General features: G+C 42.2%; 1 protein-coding gene across 2 annotated transcripts in view; it reads right to left on the bottom strand.

Moving 5' to 3' along the window:
• Window positions 1–25,322, bottom strand: part of LOC147324513 (membrane-associated guanylate kinase, WW and PDZ domain-containing protein 2-like) — an 89,488-nt gene that overhangs the window by 36,406 nt on the left and 27,760 nt on the right. For both annotated transcript variants that reach the window (XM_086298359.1, XM_086298360.1), the window contains exons 3-5: window positions 7,145–7,264; window positions 2,724–2,948; window positions 481–709 (exon numbers count right to left, since the gene is read on the bottom strand). In XM_086298359.1, the coding sequence (XP_086154485.1) occupies window positions 481–709; window positions 2,724–2,948; window positions 7,145–7,264 (574 nt within the window). The remainder of the gene's footprint in view (window positions 1–480; window positions 710–2,723; window positions 2,949–7,144; window positions 7,265–25,322) is intronic.

The following is a 25,322-nucleotide window of genomic DNA, read 5'->3' as shown; positions in this document are numbered from 1 at the left end:
CAGGGATGCTGCGAAACAAGGAGATTTCTAAGGTAAACTAAACGGTCATGAATCCGGTAATTAGCCCTCAGCCACTAATTAGGAAGGGTGTGATGAGAGGGCAAAACTTTTGTGTGTGGTGTGTGTGTGTGTGTGTGTGTGTGTGTGTGTGTGTGTGTGTGTGTGTGTGTGTGTGTGTGTGTGTGTGTGTGTGTGTGTGTGTGTGTGTGTGTCCTGTCTGATTAGGAGCACTGGAGTTTCATCAATTATTCAACACAAGGTCAGAGCTATAAAGTTTTCACACAGCCATACATAAACCGTGATTTTAAAGTAAGTGCACTTTGCAAAGTGCTTTACATTGAATGTGCTTTAAGCTTTTATTTATTTATTTATTTTATAAGTAAAGCCCTGTAACAGTTACAGTTACATTGTATGCTTAGAATGGTATAGTTGTCACACAAAAAAGAAAATATCCTCATTTAATAAGAAGATATCGCTTACTCTATGAAGTAAACTTCCCCCTTCTCAGTGTAGGCCATCTCCCAGTTATCAGGCAGGGGACCCAGCTCTTCCTCATCTGCATCTAGAACTTTGGTTGGGGACTTGCAGGGAGATTTTGGGGCCTCCTCTCCTTCGGTTGGAGGCTCAGCAGATGCTGGGGCCTGGATTGACGCTTCAACAGCAACCTCCCCAGAGGCATCTGTGCTCTTGTCCTCATGTTCACTGGACTCTGTGGACCACAGACACACACACAGAGTTATTCTCACACACCGTGTACACACATGCAGACCTGAATGCACATTACACATGCCAAGCATGAGTCAGAGCCAAGCCACTGCAGAGCTATGAAGCCCCAGGAGAGGAGGGGGAGGGCGGTGGTGGTGATGGAGTCTGAGGACAATGAGAACGAGGAAAAAAACAACAACATAGAAATGTCAGAAATTGAAAAACAGGGTAAGACAGAGACTTGAGGGGTCAAAGACTGAGTCAGAAATAAGGGACGATTTTTAGAGTGACAAGAAAAGCTGGTAGCAACTAAGACAGTCGATAAGAAGCACAGGATCAAGGTGAGAAATACAAAATCTAAAGTATTCCTGTTGTAACTTTGTGAAGGTGCAACGAAAATGCTAAAATATTAGAAGGTCTAATTATGAAAATATCTGACTATATCACCTTCACAGTTCAAGAAGAATCAATGGTGTTTCACAATCCTCTGTCACGGTCCTGGGTCTTGTGTCTGTTAAATATCTTCAGTTTATTTCTTTGTGTATGGTTTACATTTTCACCTCTCTATCTTTCTGCGTAGTCTGTTTATACTTTAGCTCATTTCTCATGATTTCATTCCCCGAGTTTGTGTTCCTGCCCTCCTGAGTTCTCTGTGTCAAGCCCGTGTTTCTGTTCAGTTTGGTTACTTCCTGATTTTTTTTTATTAATCTTTGTTTCTTGTGGTTTCTATTTAGTTTTACATCCCTTGTCTCGTTTTCTCACTTAAGTTCAGCTGACCGCGCAGGTGTTTCCTGTTTGCTCACATCACCTTGTGTATTTATTGACTCAGTTTGTCTCATCTCTTTGACGCATCCTCCCTCCTTCCTATTGGTTGTGTGGTCCTCAGCACTGTTTCTACCCAGTTTTTGGATTCCTTCTTCTTCGACAGCCTTTATTTTGTAATTTGTTGGAGTTTAGGATTAATTTCCTGTCTCCCAAGTCATGTATTTGGGCCCATATGAGCCATATATGACACTGTCTGCTAAAGTCTTGTTTAATCTGTCAGGTGCACTTGGTCTTTGGTTAATTTTTTTTCAGTATTTATACTAGACATGAAAGCAAACTTATTCAAGTAAAAACAGTAAGCAGGTTGTAGTAAGAGCTTAATACGTACTGTGTATATATACAATAACGACAAAGACTACAAAGAGAGACAGGGAAGCAGAGAGGGCAGGAGGGACAGGACCACAGAGATAAACAATTTGGAGGTAGGATGGACGAGGGTGGCAGGGGAAGAGAGAAAAGTCACGGTATTAATAGAAGCAAGGACAAAGGCCAGGAGCGTGATGACAGAAGGAGAGACAAAGAAACTTGAGGAAAGAGAGATTGGAGCTGATGCCAAAAATGGGACTGTGGACAGTGATAATGGTGAGTACACAGAGGTGCCCTTGTGCATACATGTTGTGTAACATAAGGTTATTGAGAACCTGAGAGTTTTGGTTCATGCAGTGTCGGAATAACTGATGGAGGCACATTTTTTCCTTTTTAAAAAAAATATACATATATATATATACTATTTACTTATATATATATATATAAGTAAATATCATTTATTTATTAATTTTAGTATTTTGTTGTTTTATTTTAATTTTATTTTTATTCTGTCCTTACTTTGGTCAGCACTTGTTGTTTAAAGTGCTATATATATAAAGTTGGCTTGGCTATTGCAGTCATGAGTCTGGACTCAGAGGGAAAAGACACTTAATTTTCCACTTAAGGGACAATACAGGTTATGCACCTGCTGTGACAACTGGCCTTTTTCAGTGGTTTGACTCAAAAATGCCAGTAGGACGGCAACAAATAACCCGGGGGACAGTCCAGGCCTTCAAACTCTATTTTCTCCTCACCGAAATATGAGTACATAAAGTCTTCGTGGCCACGGCACTTGTGAAACAGAATGTAATTTTGGCTGTGAGTAAAAGAGAAATGTGGCATGCATCAACAGGAAATTCATATTTTTCTTACTCATCCTACAGTACCTGGTGTGATGGCCACCCCGTTGCCATTGACAACTGGGCTCTCCTCTTCCTCCTCCTCAGGCGGCTCCAGACTGGCACGCTGCTCCATGTTGCTGACTGACTGGTTCCTCTTTCTTTTGCCCTGGGCGCTTGGCCGGGCTCCGGGCAGCAGGGCCTCACTCACATTCAGAGGAGGGGCTGCCGGGGACGGCTCGGCTGGAGGTTTCGGTGTGCCGTAGAAGTTATCTGAGGGCAGAGAGGCAGCGTTTGTGTTAGAGGCCACATGCACAACCAAAGTGGGATCCCAGGTGATGTAACACACCATCTGGGAGGCGGAGTAAAGGTCCACAGCTCGCAGACAGCTGTGGCTTTGAACAGATGACTGCCTTTCAAAATGAAAGATTTATCTGTCTGAACAGAGTGCCGCAGAAATAACTTAGGCCATGTTTTTGCCTGGTAACAAATCATTTCTATTAAGTCTAATCAATTTACCCACTGGCTGGTGTTTCAGCGAGGAACAAGCATATGCAGTTCCATTTAATAGAGGCCTTCTGATAGACGTTAGTCTGAAAACATGACTGGAGTCAGAACACAGGCTTTTTAATCACAGAGAACATAACAAGGATCCCAAAACAATAACCCAGGAAAAAAAAAAAACAAGCTGTCTATTTTCTAACTCCCTCAATTTCCCATTCCATTCCACAAAAACACTGGCTTAGAAAGAAAATTGAACACCACAAAATGACTAAACAAACAACAACAATACTAAGACGACAGGAAGTAATGCCCCACACATAGAAGTCAGTGTCATCAATGTCCTTATCATTTAACTTGCAAAATTATTTTCTGCCCTATGATGACATTTCTTTACTATTGGGGGCGTTTCCTAACGCTGCCATATCTCCTGAAAAGGAGGCACCCCCGGCATCGTCCACTGAATTTATCATCCAATCATTGTCGCACCCTTTTTCATCGCTCAAAGGCAGAGGAAACGCCCTACAGACTTCTAAAACGTCACATTTTATACAGGAGAAAAACTGCGAGAGAGGTTCATCCTGAACTGTCACTTTGTTTTGTGACCTGACTACACAATCTTTCACAGCGTGCACCTCCTTTTCCATTCAGAACTGGCCTAATTCTTTGTCGCACAGATTCAAAGTAGATTTTGGTCCACATTGACGTGATGGCGTCGACAGCTGCTGCAGATTTGTCTGAGATCAGGTGAGTGTGGAGGCCATGAGAGTACAGTACTCTATGTCGTGTTCAAGACGAGATGAGATGAGCTTTGTGATCAGGTGTGTTATCCAGCTTGAAGACTAGCACACTGTGGTCATAGATGGGTGCACATGATCAGCAACAATACTCGGGTAGGCGGTGGTGTTTAAACAGTGCTCATTTCTGACCTTGCCGTTTAAAATTTCAGCAGAAATCAAGAAAAGGTTTATTTTGTTTTTAGACTCTTTTGGTTAAGCCCTGGAGATGTGGGTTGGTGCCCATCTGGCACCAACAACCATGCCACACTCAGCAAACCACCTCTGCAAGCCTAAATGCATTCAGTTGTTGCCGTGTTGTCTGATTAGATATCTGTCTTAACGAGCACTTGAAAGTGGCTGATGAGTTTATTTCCAGCGCTTAGACTTCCTAGTCTGTCCCAGCCTTTTTTCTTTTTTTACTTTCTTTGTTACTCTGTGTAACCTCAACACACAACCCCTATGAAAGATTTAAACAGAACAGCAGCAGCAAGTTAGCAGAAGCATTTAATTACCTTTCATTGAATAAAAGCAGAGAAACCTAGACACAGATATTCTTCTGCAAGGAGAAACCTGGATTTGGTTTCAAAAGAAAGATCCATTTTCAGGCACAGCATCTTAGGGTTAAATTACACGTCTGCATTGCTTCTGTACTAGATTACTTGACTCACTAGTTTGCTGGCTCCTAAAGCCCAAACCAGCTGTTTGTTCTCACTAATTAAGCTGATTCTTCCTGAGCTACAACTGTAATGTTGGACAGAAATGTGGAAGTATGTTTGGAGAATCATTATCAGAGTGTAAGTGGGAGGAATAACAGATTAGTTAAAGTTGGGCTGGGTTTCAATAATAGTCACCGGCATCTGCAGCAGCAGGCCGGCACTTAATGAATCGGGGGGAGATTTTAGTTTCTCCTCAAATGTAGAATTCCAAATATAAGTAAGTCCTCTGGGATAGATCATGTCCTTTTATATGATAAAAGAAATCTTGTACTTTCTCTAATTAAACCTCTAAATGATTAAAATTACATAAAGGAAAAGCAACTAAAGAACAGCTCTAAAGAACTGGAGCTTTTATTTTATAATAATACGACACTGCAAGTATATTTTATGGTAAAAAGTCAGAATTAGGCAACGTGAAAGAATAAACTTTGATTTATAAGCTGAGCAAATTTATTCTGCATGGCTTTTTATGACTTTTGTGGATCTAGTTTGCCTCCATCTGCCCAGACAGTCAGCTGACTGTTTGGACTGACATGGCTAACTACATAAAAACTAATCACAGATGAGCGCCAGTCTACCGAGCATAAACCAAAGAACGGGAGAAGGAGGCAGCAATAAAGGACAACACGACCAGCAGGAGGAGCACAGGCATTACAGCCACCACTTCCTCCACAATCTGTGAAAAATATAAATCTGCGCCCGCTGGCACATGTAGACAAAGACACAAGTATAAAGCCCCATAGGCAGCAAGCACCCACCTGTGAAAGGTTAAAGAAGAGATCCTTCAAAGAACTTAAGGCTTTCTGGGGTAAGTTTAGGCCAGAGTTCCTCCTCATGCCTCACGTTAGTTTTAAAAATAAACTCTTCCCTTGATCTTGAATGCTTGAGACGCCTGAAGGCATCCTGGTTTTTGTACAGTTCAACATCCACCTTCAGCTGTGACTCATCTCACATGATCACATACGTAAGCTCCTATGTGCACCAATTCTTGCATTCACATGTACACCCACATGGAATACAGTGTCCAGACTCCGCGTCTGATTTTAGTCTCCCTCACTGCCTGCATTTAATTTTTTTTCTCTTAAAGGCACTGAGTTTGTTTTTGTTGTCTGCTTTTTTTAAAGTCTTCGTTTCTCTCTCTACACAAAGAGAAGACAATTGCACATGAAAAGCACAGAATTATGAAGGCTGTCCTTTTACATAGTGTAAACAATGAAAGGAAAAACAATCGGAGCAGCTACACAACAACAACGACAACAAAATAATTTGACAAAATATATGCAATGGGGTTTTTGAATTGTTCTCAACATTTAGCAAGCTTTGACTTTGTAAAGGGGACCATGTCACATGCGGTAACCCTGGAAAGTGAAGCAGCCAGTGCTGCTTTTTAGCTGTGGTTAGAAACTGGGACAGGAGCTATCTGAATCTAAATCTCACAGTCTACTGCATTCTTTTATCTCAGGTGTTAGAAGACTTTATCATGCTTTAGTAACCTTAAACTGCATGGTGGTCAGTTCAGAGATGTGCTTTGGAAAACCAGACCATTTCAGTGTGTAACGCTAACAAACGTCACAGGTGAGTGCATCTCCAAGGAAACAGTGAAAGCGTATGCTGCTGTCAAGACTCCCAGACTCACTGCTATCCTTGCTTTAATTTATAAGACAGAAATGAAGCCCATCTCTCAGTTATGCAATTTAGGCTTTTTTTCACATTGTGAAAAACAGTAATTTGAGTTAATGAAATTATAAATTATTCCATAATCAAATTACACCCATATATCACCCGGCATACATCCGGTCTCTGATTCTTCCGTCTCCACTCTCTTATTTTATTATGCATTACAAAATGAGTTGCAGCACCTCTAGTGCAGCCCAGAAAGAGACAGTTCCCCCCCAGTGGGTATAACTAAGCTCGGTGTCAAGGGAAATGTACGCTGCAGACACACACTTGTGACATGAACATGCAGACAGGAACACACATAACCATACATGCGCCCATATCCCCTACATTCGCACACACACACATAATTTGTGTGCGTGTGTTCAGTTGCACACAGAGGAGAAAAATAAAACTGCTTCTGGGCAAATGAACCAGCAAATCCCCCATCTGTAGACATATCCCTGACAGTGTAGCAAAGCAGAGATGCACAGACTTGACATGACTTGGAAATGGCTTTCGTCCAGCTCACGCACACACATACACACAAACTGTTGAACAACCACAGGAGGAAACTATGATACTGAATAAAATCAGTGCACAAGACTCATTTTGTTTATTTGAGCATCACCTGACGCATCGAATTAATCAAATAAATATACACATGTTGTTGCGCAGTGTATGTATATACATAAACATTTTAAAAATAGAAAACTGGTACTACCGAAACATACGTTCCCATTTTTCCTCCCCGTGCACCTGTACTTGTAATGCAGATGAAGCCTATTTTGTGCACAGCAGCATTCCCAGAGCTCACCTTCATAGGTTCCACTCTCTAGCAGGGCTCCACTTTGCTCCAATTCCATAAAACGCTCCACACTCACAAAGTTGTAGTCCACCCCTGGCACCTCCCCCTCCTTAGGTTGCCTGGTGGTACCTGCAGAGACAGAGAGAGAGAGGGCGAGGAGGAAGAGGAGGGGAGAGGAGGGGAGAGGTCATTAGAACCAAATGGGGCACTTGAGAAGAAAAGGCAGGAAGGCAGAGAAAGCGCTCAGAAAAAGGGCTGGATGGGAAAAGACGGCAGATTTGAGGCTACAAAGTGTACGAGAGGAAGTGGGAGGGGAAGGGAAATGGAACAGAAGTGGGTGACTGAGGAGTCATCACTTGTGATAGCCAAATCCATTCACACAATTGTGTGTGTGAGTGACAGTGAGAGACAGCGAGAGAAGAGCAGGGAGAGCAAAACACCAACAGCAAACCACCATTATTCAGTTCCTACGAGCCAATCCAATGCTTCTTTAGTAATGAGTGAATCAATATGGCAGTTTTAGGAAGCATAACTCAAACCTCCTTACACAGCACACAATACAGCGCCGATTGGATTATTGTAGAAACAGCAGGAATGCAGACGCACCACATTACCATGCAGCAATTAGAGCCTTCCTGCATCAGTGCTCTGGAGATCTCCATCAGCGCAGTGGCGTCGAGGCTCGGCTCTGTGATGGCAGCAATGGGAGTTTTGAGTTTAATGAGGTGCTGTGTTTGTGTCTCTGCCAAGTGGACTTACAGTTCGGGCTCAGTAAAGTATGCTGCCGTTGATGCCTGCTCTCTATCGATCACGCCTGAAAACAATCATTGGTATGGAGCGGACAGGGAGACCGCTCTGAGCTGTTCCCAGGACTCGGGTCCACAGTGTAACAGCTAAGTCGGATTGATCTGGCTGCGTGGGTTACCAGAAAGTGTACGATTTGTGCCACGTCCAAGTGTACAGGTCTGAAAAGCACGTTTTTGGAAAGCTAAAATTGGGTACATGTTCTCAGGTATAAACAGAGGGTATAAAATGCTTACAGGCATCACAGCAGAAGTGTGAGCTGTGGGAGATTAAAACAGCAGGTGGATGAGGTGCTGTGGGCTCATACACGACACACTCGTGCATGCAGAGAGAGAGGGGTGGCTGCAGCATCCTCTAACTCTCCCCCAAATCATTAGATGTCTATTGATCATCTGTCACTGCTTTATTCGTGTACTGCATCCACTGAACATTCTCAGCTGTATTTACTTCACTACCTGGGAGCAAAGATGGCAGCCTGGCAACACCTAATGAGTGAGGAAGCAACACCAAGAATATCAGACATCGGCAGACATCTATTAAACTTTAAAACATGGCCACACTGCGCACAAACTGTGGTGTCTTTTTTGTACTTTTCTCTCTCTGTGTGCATCTAAATGTGTGATTATACTGTGTACTTGCGTTTTTGACTGTGATTGTTAGCAAAGTGCCCAGTGTGCCCATAATAATCCCATTTCCAAGCTGATCACAGCTCAGTCGGACACCGTGAGTCCACAACCCCACTGGAACGAGAGTGCAGTGTGCGTCGCTGTGAATATGTATCACCCTTCCCATCACTTGATGGACTCAGATCAATATTGAATTAGTTGACAATGATGTGAATGGCACTAAGACTTATAAAGAGCTCTAAGATCCATAAAATAAACATTCAGTTAATTTGTTTATTTAACTTACAAAAATTGAGTTTTTCTGCATAATTAAGCTTGAACAGAAATGTAAACTTTGGCAGAGGCTTTGCTTTTAAACAATACACAATTTAAGCTTTTTTCCCCTGAAAAATTGATCATGTCTGCTCATAAATATTAATGAACTAGCACCATTCTGCTAGCAGTAACAATAAAACTGAGCACATGTCCAATTTTGTGGTTGTACTTAAGAGGAAAACTGTAAATAATATACATGTATATATAATCCTTGTTATCTTCAAAACAGTTAAGCTACACTTACATAGAAGAAAAAAGAAATAAAAGCAGAGGTCCAAATATGCTCATTCTTGGCAAATGTGCATATTTGCTTCTGTATTTCTGCATTTGGGAAAGGCAAAATCTGCCTCGGCTATTATATTATATATAGTCCACCAACTTCAGAAGTATTGATGGGAATTTCTTTCAGGCTGTAGTTTTTATGTTTTCATACTGGATTGCATTTTTTCATATGGTATAATATAAATCTTCCCCACCTCCATTGGCTGACTCATCACTCCTCTGACTCAGTCTGTGCAAACATTTATCATCATAATCTCCACAAACATGACGTATTTTGGAGGCTTATTTTACAAGATTGCGTCATAGTGTCAGGTGACCATGTTAGATACAATTTCAAAAACACAAACACCCCCTAACGCAGCCTCACATGCTCCTGCGAAAATGGTCTTCAATGCCACTTGAACTACACTCAGTAGTTACACTTAAAGGAATAATGCAGATGATATTAATACCAATGTCAACAATGCCATAGGCACACAGACACAGGTTACCAGAGAGGCTGTCTTTAGTGTTAATGTGGTTACTCCTTTAAAAAAATATTTTGCTATACTAAAGCAAACTGAAAAGAAGACGTGCAAGAGGTCTACAAAATAATGACTCAATAGTGATTCTTGGCTTGATTGAGGACACAAATCCCAGTCTCCTGAGCGAAAATCATGTGTATTTATCTACCGCAATCCTCTCCACATACACTCTATCGCTTTTTCTACCATCTCATGTCCCCTGAAGATAAACCTCTTCCACTACAGGTACCTTCAGCTGTTGAGGCATGTAGCCATGGACTGATGTCAAAATGATGTGCAACCATGCATACACCAGAGTGTTTATATTTTTTCGTGGAGCCGAGTTTAAACAGTCAAATAGCTGCAGTACGTTTGGGTGCAAAGACACGCTTTAAAAGAACAATTGCAAAGAAGAAGAAGAAAAAGAAGAAGGAGGACCACCACGGCATGTGCAGTGCGACGCTAAATATCCCCAGCTGGCCAGGTGGTGCTGGCCGCCTTCCACGGAGTACAGCTATTGATCTGTAAGATCAGATTGAAATTATTCTGCTGCCCACACCAGAGTAGGCAGAGCCTGCTGGCATACTGATGACCTGCTGATAGCCTTCTCCCACAGCTTCCTTCAGTGGACACACCAACTGAGCTGAGAGAGGCAGAGTGGGAGAGAGGGAGGGAGTACGTCTTGTTGGATCTGAGCTGGAAATATTGATCGAGTATCTGGGTTTGAGATACTTTTCCTCGTTTCTCGTTTCTCCTTACACATTTCTGCTCAGAGTGCATTACCTATTTTCCTGTGCTCTTCCTCCTTCCTCCCAGTAAATACCTATGAAGTTTTTATTACAAAGAACATCGTTTCCAGAAAAATCCAGGCATTGTTCCTTCTGCCTCTGTTACCATATTTCACCTGTCTTCATCTTTACTTAACCTTACCAACTTTAGTTTTCGTATCTGGGAAAACTTTAAAAGTGAAGGCAGAAACAATTTAATCCGTAACTGTCTGTGTAGGTTCTCATTCATCCAGGACATGGCAACCTAAGGAGCATGTAAAGAAAAGCAACCAGTCTCTTTTCTTTCCCTGAAATTCCTTCAGTTTGGTTTTGGCAATTTTCTCTTCATATTTTTTCATGTGAAGACACAAAGACCTAAACAATGCTTTAAATATTTACCGCTTGAAACCTTTTCTATCATATTTCCAGTTAGTAAGGGCTGTCTCTGCCTGTGCAGCTACCCTTGGAAAATCCCGGAAACTATTCTAATGATCATCAAACTACATCTTTACTGATATCCACACACGGGTGTCAAACGTTGTCATTAAGAGTGCAGAGGGGTCATCAAATGTCATCTTTATGGGGGAAAGAGTTAATAAATGATGCAACTGCACAGGTGCTCAAATTAAAACAAAAAATAGCAGCAGACTCCACAAAGTGGAGGCAGTGATGCTCTCACACAGCCAAAAACACTGCTGCGGTTGACTATTGATTGGGTTTCATGCTTTTGCTAATAAAAGGTTAAAATCGGCTGTGAGCCAAAAATGGTCTTTGCATCACAATCAGCCAGTGTACCCAACCCTCTCAGAGGTGACGCTGCAGGAATACGAGCACCACTGAGATTTATGGCTCAAATGACTTAAATCCACAATAAAACAGAAAACCTTGGAGCTGCCTCTCTGGGAGGGAAAGACACTGTCTGCCTCAAACCCTGACAGCGAAGAACTACAGAATATTTTCTGTGGATGTGTGTGGGGGAGAGAACAGAGAGAGACAATGTAGAAACATAACAAGGAAAGTCCATTTAGAGCAAAAGCTAAAATAGATGATATACTGAAATAACTCAGCTGGGTGTGAGATGATAAGAGGACAAAGACCTTTGCTAAATTATAGAGTGGAGGGAAGAGTGGCAAGCAGAGAAACACAGAGAGAGGCAGCAACAGAGAAGGAGACAGAGAGAGGGGGGTAAAAGGCTGATTGGTTAACCTCGCAGTGCATCCACAGCAGCTTGCAAGTGTGTTTGAGAATGTGAACTGTGTTCATTCGCATATTTATATAATTAGACAGGAAGTCACCAAGAGGGAGAAGCAGAGTGGTGGAGATTCAGGGCTAAAAATAGACTATCGATAGACTGATTAACATAATAAAGGTTGGGGAAAGGCAGGCAAATGATACGGTCTCTGCGTGAGAATGTGTGGGAGCAAGGAGGTGTGTGTGGAGTGGGGGTGCCAAGCGAGTCTCTCTTATTAATAGTTAATACTGTAATCTATAGACACAGAGCATGGGATGTCATTATTTTCTCCAGAGTTCTTATACTCATTATCCTCCACAGTAATTTTAATAAATTTGTGGTTATAATGCAAAGAACATTTATATGATAATAGGACTGAGCAGCAAACCCAGACTAGTAAAGCTGGATGTGCATAGTTCCACAGAATCATCTCTGAGTCTCTGTGTGCATATAGTCAGGCTCATAAGTATTTGGACTGTAAATTTTGCTTCTACACACCAGCACAGTGGATTTTAAATAAAGCTATCAAGATGTGATTAAAGTGCAGACTTTCAGCTTTAATTCAAGGGGTTTTTACAAAAGCACTGCATTAACCGTTTTGGAATTTAAATAATTTTTATACACGGCCCCCTTTTACAGAGGAAAAAAAAAAAGTAATTAGGCAATTGGCTGACAAGCAGTCTCATGGCCAGGTGAGGCCAGTTTCTTCATTAAAATTAAGCAGAGAACATCTGGACTGTATTACACAGTATGACGTCCAAAGAGATGTTGGTGTGACTGAAGGAGGCCATCATTAGGCTGGAAACGAAAACAAAGCAGAGATACAGCAAAAACTTTAGGAGTGTTGGAATCAACGATTTGGTATATTCTTAAAAAGAGCGAACACACCAACGAGCTCAGCAACACCAAACGGCCCGAGGGACCACAGAGACAAAGTACAGGGTGACAGACTGTTTTCCCCAGCTAAGAAAAACCCTTTACAACATCCAATCAAGTCAAGACGAGGTCAGCGTGCCATTTTAAAAAGTCTTTGGACAGATGAAACCAGGCATAATTTCGACCAGAATGATGGAGAAGAGAAAAGTATGGAGAAGGAAAGAAACACATTATCACATTAATGGTCAAACATGTTGGAGGCAATGTCATGGCACGGGCACGTATGGATGCAGGTGCAAGCGTTTCACTTGTGTTTATCGACGATGCGGCTGCTGACAGAAGTAACAGGATGAAAGTGAAGTGCACGGCACCGTATCATCTGCTAAGATTCAGCCAAACGCTGCAAAACGGAATCCCAAGACAAAGAAACCGGCCAAGTCAGTCACCTGATGTTAACACAGCAGAGCGTGCTTTTATTGTTATCGAAGACAAAGCTGTAGTAAAGGCCGAGCATCTCAGAGGAAATGAAACAGCATTCGGTAGACTTCATTTGTCTTAGATGAAAATCTTTTGCAGGCAAAGTATTAAAAACAATCCTTATGTGTAAAATTATGACAGTTTGTCCAAATAACTTTAAGCATCTGAAAACAGGAGTGCGTCAATATAAATGTGGGGAAAAAACAGAAATACTAAACAGTTAATTTAATATTTCTTTTAAAAAAGCTGAAGAGCTGAACATCTGTACTTCAGCCACGTCTTGATTGTTTAATTTAAAATCCACAGTTGTGCTGTACAAAAGCGTAGCTGTTTGTCTCACAGACCTCATATTCGTTTCTGAGCTGAGTGAATTTGTTACATAGACTGAATTAACACCAAATATAACTGTAACTAAAAATAGTCCCTGAAAAGGTGAATAGCTGTGACACTCTTTCACGATAATCCTCTAGTGGGCTAAACGAGGAGGTTTATACGTGCATGTACAGAAGTGATAGCACACTAAATGTAGGTCCATTCTCACCTTATTATGCTGCACATCTTTTCAACTGAATTAGCACGTGGTGCTTTCTGCTTATCTGTTTAACCCTGCTACATCCTTTGGTAGGTATATATTAATATAATATTCAAAATTCTGTATGCTAAAAAAAAAAAACTACATCTCTTAGAAGGTGAGGTCAGAAGACACAATCTTGTTACAGTGTAATCAAAAAATACAGAGACAATGCACTGTCCTCAAAACCCTGAACCCGTTTACCCACAGTCGTTTCTAGCAGAGAGCAAGCAGAGCACCACAACAGACTGTCTCAGTTACACATCCATCCATCCATCCATCCATCCGTCCATCCGTCCATCCGTCCATCCTTTCTCCTGATTCTTGTTCCAATTTACCTCGTCGCTCTTTGTTCCACTATAGCTGATCTCTGTCCCCATTACTCCCTCCCTGTCTTTTTTAATCCGCTCCTTTTTCCCTTCATTATTCTCCACTCCTCTCGTCTCTTCTTCAGGCTCTGTCTAACACTTTGGTCTTCTCTTTCATTCACTCTCCTCCTTCCGTCTTCTTCTTCCCGGTTGACAGATGTGAAGTGTGACAGCAGGTCTATAGAAGAAGTATCATCGAGCACACACACACACACACACACACACACACACACACACACACACACACACACACACACACACACACACACACACACACACACACACACACACACACACACACACCCTTATTTACACTACAAAGCCTGGGCTACAGATGCAGCGACACAACATGGCAACACTCTGACAGGAGCGTATGCTCTCACGACAACACATCAGTACTTGGCAACACAGACTCACCATGGTAACAAGCAGCAATATCTACACGAGCTGTTCATAAATAATATTTATGTCAGATATGACACACCGCTTTGCATGTGGAGCCGTTTTACTAGTCACAGTGTCAGAGGTCTCCAGTTTGATCCTTTTCTGCTCTGCACCGCTGCAGGTGTGTGCTCGTCGCCGACTCTTACTTCATCAATCAATTACTTTTGCAGCATGGCTACCCAGAGCTCACACCTGGTTACCTCGGAGTAATTTACCTGTTGTTTGAGCAGACAGGTTTTACTCTGAAGGGAACTGCAGGCTGGGGGGACTAGGAGACTTGGATGTCATGTCTCAGTGTAAATCTCTCTCAGGGCAGAAGGATGCTCTGCTCCACATTTCAGTCTAGCTGCAATCAGCAGTGAGACAGCGAGAGAGACAGGTGTGAGACTCACTGCTCACTCTGCTACAGACAAACCAAATTTAAGGTGGACTTTCTAAGCTTTTCCTTATTTCCTGTCACATATATACTGTTGCAGTGGAGAAAGCTTCAAATAATGAGGGCTGTGCATTTATACATTATCCCTATGATCCAGAAGCTCCGGCTTCACACAGCTCCAAACGCTCAGTTTCAAACAGATTCTGCTCCATTCTTGGCTCTTAAAAAGAGAGGATCTCCATAATATGGACATCTCACTTCACATTTAAGGCTGTATAAAGGTTAAAACAAGCAGAATTATTGAGCTTTGGATGTGCAGTAGGTGGATCTGTAGTTAGGCCAGCTGTTTATCCTTGATTTTTCCTTATTTCCTTACCGAAGACATTGGGAGAAACGAAAAGACAAAACGAAAGGAAAAGACATGGTGGTTAGCACTGTTGCCTCACAGCAAGAAGGTACTGGGTTGAAACCCCACCTGGGGTCCTTCCATGTCTTTGTGAATTCTGACTTCCTCCCAAAGGTTAATTGGTGATTATAAAAGTGACCGTGCAGTAGGTGTGAATATGAGTGTGAACAGACTGGTGACCTGTGCGAGGTGTACCCTGCTTCTCACCCTGTGACAGCTAGGATAGGTTACAGGCCCAGGAAAACAGGGAAAATGGATAGAGTGAGAAAACTGAAGGTATATTGTTCCAGACTTCTGGGATACCAAGAACCTGGGAGTGATCTTTTGACAACGCTCACTTTTTATGAACAAATATTGCTGTCAAAGCTAACTTAGTTCAGCTTTGATACTTGTGAAGTTGAAGCCATTTCTCTTCCTTTAGAGACTTTGAAAAGGTTAGAGATGCTTTCATTTCGTCTCAGCTTGACTATTGTAATAGTATTTTTTCATTCAGGTGTCAGTCTGTCTGTCTTTGTCGACCGCAGCTGCTCGGGTCCACAGTCTCCTACATCAACTCCCAATCAGTTTAAGATTTGATATTGTTTTTTTTTTTAAGTCATTACACGGGATAGTGGCCCCATATCTCTTTCCACTAGATCTCCGAGGTCTGCTAAGCAGATGATCCGAGTTTCTCTGAGGTGCAGAACCAACATCTGGATATCAGACCTTTACTGTATTTGCTCCTAAATAACAGGAAAAAATTGCTTTTCACATCTGGATTATTTTTAAAACTCCCAGAAAAACTATTTATTTTGGAGCTTTTAAACCTGACATTTGTTTTCTTACTTGTATTCTTTTAATATTTTTTATGTTATTATTATCTGATTCTCTCAGCTGTACAGCAGATTGAAGAAGACAGATGTTGACCAAACACAGTGATAAATTGGCTTGACGTATTCTAAATTACACTGACTTGCTCATGAAGCTGCATCAGTCATGTCGACCCGTTCGGTGCTGGAAAGTGAATCACAGTAATTCTTTAAAATGGTGAACTATTCCGTTACCTGGCAGTTTCAGGAAGGTTGCATCATTACTGATGTCAAGCGGCGTATTAAATAAATCGTTTATCAATAAAAAAATTAATCCTGTCTCTTGCACCAAGCACTGAAAATGTCAAAGAGCCTTAACAGCATCTTTAATCAAATGATGGGACGTTAGCCGGTTAACTGACTTATTCCAGATTTTTCTTTTTATGCGATTATTTATCTGTACGTGTTGACTTTTTAACATTTGGATGCACAAATTATAAATTCGCCGCGTCACTTGGAGACTGTGTTGCTCATTTTTCATATGATTGACTATTTTGCATTTTTTCTTGTGAAGATTTTTTTTATTGTTAACGGGACATAAAAACATGAGAAAATGCTCTAAAACCAGCTAATGTCTGCCATTTTTGCAGCCTTGACTTATCAACCATCTGAATAATTGGTGTAGTTATTCGCTAATGTATTGGAAAAAATGTCAGTGTGTTCATGCTGTCAATAATCATTCACATGTAGAGTTATCAAAATAATATTTTATGTGTGTTCTTTCCCTTTTAAAGCAGTCCGGGTTAAATGACATGTCATTTCTGAGTAGATTAGATAATTTTCTATCTAATTTTTTTTCCTATTGGAGGAAAGTGTCTTTGCAATGTCTACTTAATCTACTCACTGTTGTGCAGCAAAGACGTAACAGCATCAATAAGAAGAACATTTTCAGAGACCTTTCATTGTATATAGTAATACTTGCAAAGATATTAAAGCTTGTTTTTTTTTAACAATATTTGATTGTTTAATGTGGCTATTGCTCAGTGGTCACCATCGCTTATCTTATTCAGCATTGGGTGGGAGTGGCTGGAGCCTTTCCAGGCTGTGATAGGGCGAGTGGTTGGATACACCCCAGACAGGCCACCAGTCTCTTGCAGGGCTAGCACAGAGAGACAGCCAACCATTCACACTCACATTAACAGCCAGTTCAGAGTCACCAATAACCTTAACAGATAAGCAGGCAGAAGATAAACTCCACGCAGAAAAAAAGCCACAGCAGGTTCAAACTCCGGATCTTTGGATTGCTCACGTGTGTTCATTTAGAAGGGGTTTTAAAATAAGATCCTGGAGACTATACCATGGGGCAAAACTTTCCTATTAAAGGGATCTGGTAATGTACTGAACACAAATATGCTCTTATATTGACACCAAACAAAAAAGTTAAACTCAAATCAGCTCTAATCTCAGCAACTCTCTGCTTACCACCAAAACACACCTTAAAGTATTTTTCTATGTGTTTTTTTTTCCTTCAGCTTGACATATTTTCTATGTTTGGACATAAAAATGAAATGAAATTCTGTGTGTTTTTAGCTTATCATTAAAACCCAAGACTATCACAATGCATCTGTCAGTTACTCCATCAGAAAGAGCAGATGACTGAGACAAAATATGGTTTTGTCTCAGTCATCTGGTAGATGTATCAGGTAGATGTATCAGCGTCTGGCGGAGTCGGTGTCTGCGTGACATTGAGAAATTACCCTTGCACCAAGGCATTTCCTGCGGTGATGGAAATCAACCGCGACAGGCTGAAAAGCACCTTTATTAGTCTGCAGATCTGAATGACGAAGGATGAAAGCGGGGGGTAGCATAATCCTCACACAGAGGCGGTGTATGGTATACTCACTGGCCACTTTGTTAGGTACACCTGTTCAACTGTGTGTTAATAGGAATATGTAATCGGCTAATCACATGGCAGCAAATCAGGCACGCAGACATGATCAAGATGATCTGCTGAAGTTCAAACTGAGCATCAGAATGACACTTATGACAACCAAGGTATGCAGAAGAGCATCTCTGAACACACATCCTACCTCAAGCAAATGGGCTACAGCAGCAGGAGATCACACCAGGTGTCACTCGTGTTAATTAAGACAAAGGAATCTCACCAAAACTGAACAACAGAAAAGAAAATTGTTTATTCTCAATTTCTGCTGTGACATTCTGATGTTAGGGTCAGAATTAGCTATCAACAACATGAAAGCATAGATCTACCCTGCCTTGCATCAATGGATCAGGGTGCTGGTTGTGCAATGGTGTGGAGTATATCTTGTTGGTGCAGTTAGTATTAACTTAGCATCGTTTTAATGCCACCGCCTACCTGAACTGTTGCTGACCACATCCCTTCTGATGCCTGCACCCAGCAGGAAAAGGCACCGTGTCACAAAATTCAGGCCATCTGATTTCTCTAGCATGACAATGAGCTCATTGTACTCAAATGGCTTCCACAGTCAACAGATCCCAATCCATTAGAGCACCTTTTGGATTTGGTAGAACAAGAGATTCACATGATGGATGAGCAGCCAACAAATCTGCAGGAACTGTGTGATCCTGTCATGTAAATATGGACTAAAGGAGGAAAGTTTCAAACACCTTGCTGACTCAGTGCCTCAAAGAATTAAACGCTCAAAGCAAAAGTACCAGCAAGATGCACCTAATAAAGTGGCCAGTGAGTATGCTTATGGCAAAAAGTAAAGGTTAACCAGTGTAAAACACGTGAACTCACTGAGGTGTAAGTGTGCGATGACCATCACAGAATGAGCCAAGCTTATCACGCACATCTTTAAACTACCACAGAGAGAAAGCAACAGTGGTGGAGTGGAGACGGGAACATAAATATAAAACGCTTCCACAAAAACAAAGAAACAAACCAACAAACAGGAAAACTCATTTTGTGATTAGCTGCTGAGTGAGAGGATCACACTAAGGAGAGGGAAAAAAGGAGGTAAGACGACACCTGTCCAGAGCTTAACATGGAAAACACTTTGCAAACATAACCAATTCATTAATCATCTTCAATATTTACCATTTTCATTTCATAAAATTCATATCGTTCACTCGCAGTTTCTTTCATCTGTGGAACAACATTAATCCAGTGTGCCAATCACACTGCAGGGAGCACAGAACCACATCAAAGCATGTCAGCCAGCTCTTTAACAAGAGCAAGCCAGCAGGCAAATCACCCCTTTAAGGAGCGAGTCCCTGAGGGATGATGTATTCTCCCCCCCCTTTCTCTCTCTCTCACATACGCACACACACACACACACACACACACACACACACACACACACACACACACACACACACACACATATATAAAGAGTCAAAAAAAACACACAAAACCTTAACAGAGAATGGCATGTAAAACTCCCATGATTCATGTATTAAACCAGCCTATTAAATCTCAAGACACAAACAGAATAATCAATGCAACAGTGTACAAAGAAACCCCACAAATGCACACTCACGCATAAGTACAGTGCGTTTTGTGCACATATGAGCAAATCATTCTCCTGCAGATCGACACACGAGAAATTAATTTTATCTTTATCACTTCGCTGAACTTTGCCATTATCATCATGACAAACATCCTGAAATAACTGTCATCACTCCTCTTCCTCCCCCTCTGCCTCATCATCAGCCACAGTGCTAAATTAGAACTGAGGCCCATTCACATTCATATTTGTAAATATGAGTGTGATTTAATCAGCAATCTATAAGCAGGATTTAACTCTTGATAAGTAAAACGAATGCGTTCCAACCGCAAACCTCTTCGTGATTAAATTTTAGAACAAATTTCTGGATGCAGAAATCACAGATTTCTCTTCAGTCGTTCATATTAAATGAGGGAAATAAAAAAAAAATCAAAAACCAAACACAGATGGAAGTGGGAGAATTTGGTAGATAACGGCAGCGACAGCTCCCCTTCCCGAGCAAATCGTTTCAGATGAATGGACTGAGTGTTCATTTAGAGGTGCAGAATTTGTTCCTGTGTATTTATAGGTGCTGTTTATCTGACTGCACATTATCAACAGGATAATGAATTCAAATCCAACTTCGACACATCGCCACATTGGAAAGCATGCTGTCTGAGCCAAAAGGTTGCGGAAGTGTGAGTGTACCAATGACTGTGAGGAAAGCAGAGAAAACTACAATATGAGGCTTCAGCTGGTCGACGCACACTGTCCAGTCGTACACACACTGGTGACCGATTTTAATTTTTAACCATCCTTGTAAGTGTTGCCAAGCTTTTCTGAGGCTCTTCTTAGCACTAAAGCACTCTAGCTTTCTTCAGTGCCTTCACTGCAAATACACTCAGTAGTGTGCAAACAGTTAAAAAGGGGAAAAAGTAAAATGAAGGACAGTGCTGGAGCTACGTAACACAAAATGAGAGCAGTAGTTTTAAACAGCTTTTCTTAAAACAGCTGTATTTAACTACAGCACTGTGCAAAAGTCTTGATTCACTCCCTAATTGCTTATATATATATATATTTTGCTTCCAAGAGGTCAGAGGCTTTTGTAATTATTTTCTAACATGGTCTTGAGGAATAGCTTTCCAGGCTTTATGAAGGTCTTTCCAAAGATTTTCTTTCAGGCGCCTCAGGAGGTAGAGCGGCTGTCTACTGATCGAAAGGTCAGTGGTTCGCTTCCCGGATCCTCCTGCCAACATGTTGAAGAAATCTTGGGCGAGATACTGAACCCTGATTCGCCCCCCATCGTGGTGTCACTGCATGTGTGGAGAAGGCGACCGTAACATTTGTGCTAGGGACAAGCATATATATGAAAACATATCTTACCATGGTGTACACTTTGTCCTCCTAAAATCTGAGGAAACTACAGCCGGTGGGCGTTATCTTCATGTCTTTAAGAAATGGGGGGGACAGACAGAACCTGGGAGATCTGCACCTTCAGTTCATTCACTGAAGACTCATTCGAAATGCTCTCAGTGGAAAAGTGGAGGCCAAAGAAACAGGGAGAAAATGCTGAGACATTCTAAATTTAACAAGAACTGGACCAAAAATCTGTTACAACAGGTCTTATGGAGTGATTAATTCACACTTAAAAGTTTGGGGTCAAACTGTCACCAAAATGAGAAGGAAGGTCGCGAGGGAGCGTCCACCATATCATGACAACGATCCCATACCTGGATAGAAAACACATTCCCAGAACCTGGACCTTAACATTATTAAAGCAGCATCCTTAACAGACAACTGGAGAAATATTCCTACTAAATGAAATTACAAAAATCTTGTCTAAGAGAGTTTATAAGAGGCTTTGAGGGAGAATAAAGATGGTCATATCAAATACTGACTTTTAAGCTGCTTGCTTTAAATGCTGTATTTCCATGTTGTTTCTTAAAATGTTTAAATCACTGCACCCATTTCCAATCCTCCCAGTAAAATCTAAAGAAATGAGCGGTGGCTCTTTTGCACACTACTGCATTTTTATTTCATGTGCTATATCACTTCCTGCGTACTATGACCAAACACTGAATGGTGTGCATTACCACGAGTGTGTATTAAGATCTGCTGCATGCATTAGGGTGAGAAGGTGTCTTTCATCTTCCACAAATTTCCCACATCACCGTGATCATTATCAGACATCCGTCACCCCTATCACCATCACCATCTGAAGCATCTTGGCCCTGTTCAGCTCAACATCTTTATCTGCTCCTCCTCTGCAGTCTGAGGAGGATTCCCTGTCGGAAGCTGCAGGGGAGCATGTGTCCAGAACAGTGGATGTAAAGTGACAGAAGTTGCATGTATTTATAGGCTATCTGAGTAGAGGAATGTGCTGCTCACTGTTCAAGCTATTTATAGAGCCTTTTACTGATGCCTCTGAGCAGAGTGGAGGAAAGGAGATGGTTCTCCCGGGTATTACTTACGAGGCTCCCTCATATCTCCCTCTACCCTCATTCCTTGCACGTCCGACCTTCTCGCCACATCTCTACCCTCCATCCTCTTAACATCCACTTGCATCGACTCTTGTTTCTCACTTTCCATCTTCTGCCGCTGCCTTCTCCCCTCCCCTCTCTCCCCTGCTGATCTCCTCCTCTTTACCTCCTCTTCTCCCCATTTTCCATCTTCTCGCAGAGCCTTTTTGCTCGTGTCCACATCCATCACCTTCACCCCCCCTCGCTCCCTCAATTTACTGTACCCCCACCTCTCTCCTTCCTCTTCTCTTGTATTTTCCAGATGTTTTCACTCCTTTAGAAAATTTTCCCCGTCTTACGCTCTCATCTGCAGTTGTATCAAAGAGGCACTCACATTGCTAATATGCAGAGAGCAAAACCATTTTAAACTCTTCTCTAAATTCCTAACAGCAGGCACTCTGACAGGAGCTCAGGCTCTGAAGTGGTCAACGTAGCCCTGCAAAATCAAATAAAATAGCGCTGGAAATTTTCAAAAGCTCAAAAGGCTTGAGAAGTTAGACTGTCAAACAGCAGCAATCTCATCAAATGGTTCAACCTGAAAGGTGGGATACCTCTCTCAAGTTTTACTACCTTCACGTCCAAAAATCTCCTTTTCTGCCAATATTGTTTCTACTGCCTGACACTTTTACCAGTTACTGTGTCACTTAAAATCTTGTTTACTCTTATTTTTTTAAGCTTTCTCAGTCTTCAGTGACTGTTATCGCCTGTCCTAGTAAAAAATATGCACATGTCCTTGAAGTGCTCGTCCTGCTACCATTTGTGTGCCTGTTGAAGCGTGAACGCATGTGCAAAATAAACCTGAAATAAGTAAAAATCCACAAGCAAACAAAACAGAAGACACACACACACAATAGGCTGCAGGCCACAATACAGCATCTGTATACGGTTATTAATGACCGAGAGTAAACGAGTATGTTCATTTCATTATTTTTGCTGAAAGAATGGACAATCCTTGAGCTGAATGATGTAACAGGATGCAGTAGTTGATGTCAGCATGTGAGTCTTCTAGCTGTATGAACACACGCACGCAAACACACACGCACACACAGACAGACACACCTCCTCCCACGTCCCTGACAGCGTGTTGTGATGCAGAGTGGCGTCTGCTCGTCAAGCTGACAGACCGGCACTGACAGCGTGGTCAGAGCGCTGCAGACAAGGGAGAAAAAACACTGATTTTATAACGCTCCAAACCACAACAACAAACAGCCCACAGGGCACGAGCAGTGCAGCACTCAGGACCATCAACCTTGTTTTTGGCCCTTCTGATGCTGTGTCACTGACGGTTGAGCAACGCCTGCTTATGCGAGTCTCACACTGCCAGGAAATCGTGCGTTGACTATACACTGATCAGCCACACTAATACCACCTTTCAAATATTTTGTAGGTCTCCTTGAACAGCTCTGGTGAGGCATGAACTCCAAAAAAAACCCTCTGAGGTTTATGACATAAGCAGCAGGTCATTTAAGTCCTGCACAGGTGAAGAGAGGGGCCTCAAGGCCAGGTCAACAGAAGGTTGAACGCATTCCAGAAATTACAGCAGGGATTTGAGGAGCACAGCAATGTGGCTTTATCCTGTTGAAAGAGATGGCCGCTGCCATCAGGAAAAAAACCAAACAAAACAAAAAATGTTTACGTAGGTACAAAAGCTTCCACATGAATGACAGGACCCAAGATTACCCAGCAAATCACTACCTAGAGCATCAAACTGTCTCTGCCAGCTTGTGCTCAAACACATCATCAGACCATCAGAACACCTTCCTTAACTGCTCTGCTGTCCGGTTCTGGTCACAACTTGGAAAGATGGGAATAAGCACACAGCTCCCTCTAAATTTTGTGTTCCCCTATTTAAAAAAAAAAAGAGAGAGATAGTGGAGAAAATATGCCTTAATTTGATAAGACAGTAAAAAGTAAGGGGGGAGAGGGGGTGAATGTCACGCAGCAAATGACCTGAGGCGAACCAAGGCTGCTGCAGTAAGGACTTCAGCTTTCAGGACATGGCATGCATGCTGCACCGGCTACAGAACTGCCCCTCTGATGCCCTTCAATCAGCAATTTGTGAGCCCATGACCCTCTCACCGGTTCACTGCCTGTCCTATGTTGGACTGCTTCTGCAGGTACTAACACCTGCATACAGGGAACACCACACAACACTTCCCTACTGAGGTGCTCTGACCTGCTCCTCTAACCATCATACTTTGGAAACTTTCAAAGTCACTCCAATCCTAATGCCCGACCATTTCTCCTGCTTCCAGCGCACCAACTTCACAAAGTGATAGTTCATCAGCCTGCTCTTCGACAGCTGCCACTGATATTAAAGCCAATGTTATTCACTTCACCCGTCACTGGTTTCAGCGTTGTGGCTGATTAGTGTATATGAGACAGCGTAAGTAGTACAAAGTGCTCACCATTAAAATAAATTTGGGGGATTCCTGCAGTATTACAACTGCATTTTAATGACATTTAAATAATCAGCATATGATGATTCAAAGCCGCTATGCAGGAGGTCTATGAGTTGGAATTTCTATAATCTTCATTACACTGTATCAGCTTTGTTAAGTGATAGGCAGTTAATTATGGGGATGTCATTACTGCTCAAACACATCACGCAGAATGAGCATCTTTCCGTTCCCATAAAGCCCTGGAAGGGGACTATGATTGCAATGTGGCGACAAAACCACCAAAACAGACACGTGCTGCCCTTCAGCCTCAATAGGGCAGAAGTGTTGAAGCTTAGCCAGTCCACACCACCTCTGTCGTCACCCTGTCAGTCTGCCTTCACTGCACTATTACACAGCCAACAGTCTGAGAAAGAAAGAGGAACGGAGAGGGAGAGGGAAGGAGAAGGAGAGGCCGCCTGGAGTTAAAATTGAAAGGGAGAGAAAATGTGATGGTGAGGTGGTGACCAAAAGAAATCAAAGAGGCAGAGGAGGGTGGGAGGGGAGCAGGGGGAACATGAGAGAGAGTGAAAGCAGAAGATGAAGACGGCGGGAAAAAGAGGAGAAAAAAAAGAGTGATAGAGTGATAGTGAGAGAGAGAGGCTCAGGAACTGTGCAGCTGTGGGACCGTATTAAACAATCACTTCTGTGTCAGCAGCTCAACACACCGGCAGAGAGGACATCTAGTATAGTAGAGGCAGCCAGTACAAAAACACCCATCGCTGACGTCAAGCCGAGCTCTGTTTCCTCATGCGTCTGTACCAGAATCTGCGCTATGAATTGGCCTATTAACAGAAGATAATGAAACATGTCAGATGAGTGCAAAACCCTTCACCAAACATGCATGCAAAGCGAGCTCATCCACACGCTGCATGCAGTCTGCAGACTCAAGCATCAGGCCTGATTCATGAGCTGCTGCCTGTATT

Source organism: Aulonocara sp. 'chitande type north' Nkhata Bay, linkage group LG7, assembly GCF_057382095.1.
Source record: "Aulonocara sp. 'chitande type north' Nkhata Bay isolate Kocher_YH1m ecotype deep benthic linkage group LG7, A_spYH_male_GT1.1, whole genome shotgun sequence".
Classification (NCBI taxonomy): Eukaryota; Metazoa; Chordata; class Actinopteri; order Cichliformes; family Cichlidae; genus Aulonocara; species Aulonocara sp. 'chitande type north' Nkhata Bay.
Note: the sequence above shows the minus strand (reverse complement) of the source record. Positions and strands in the feature narration are given on the sequence as shown.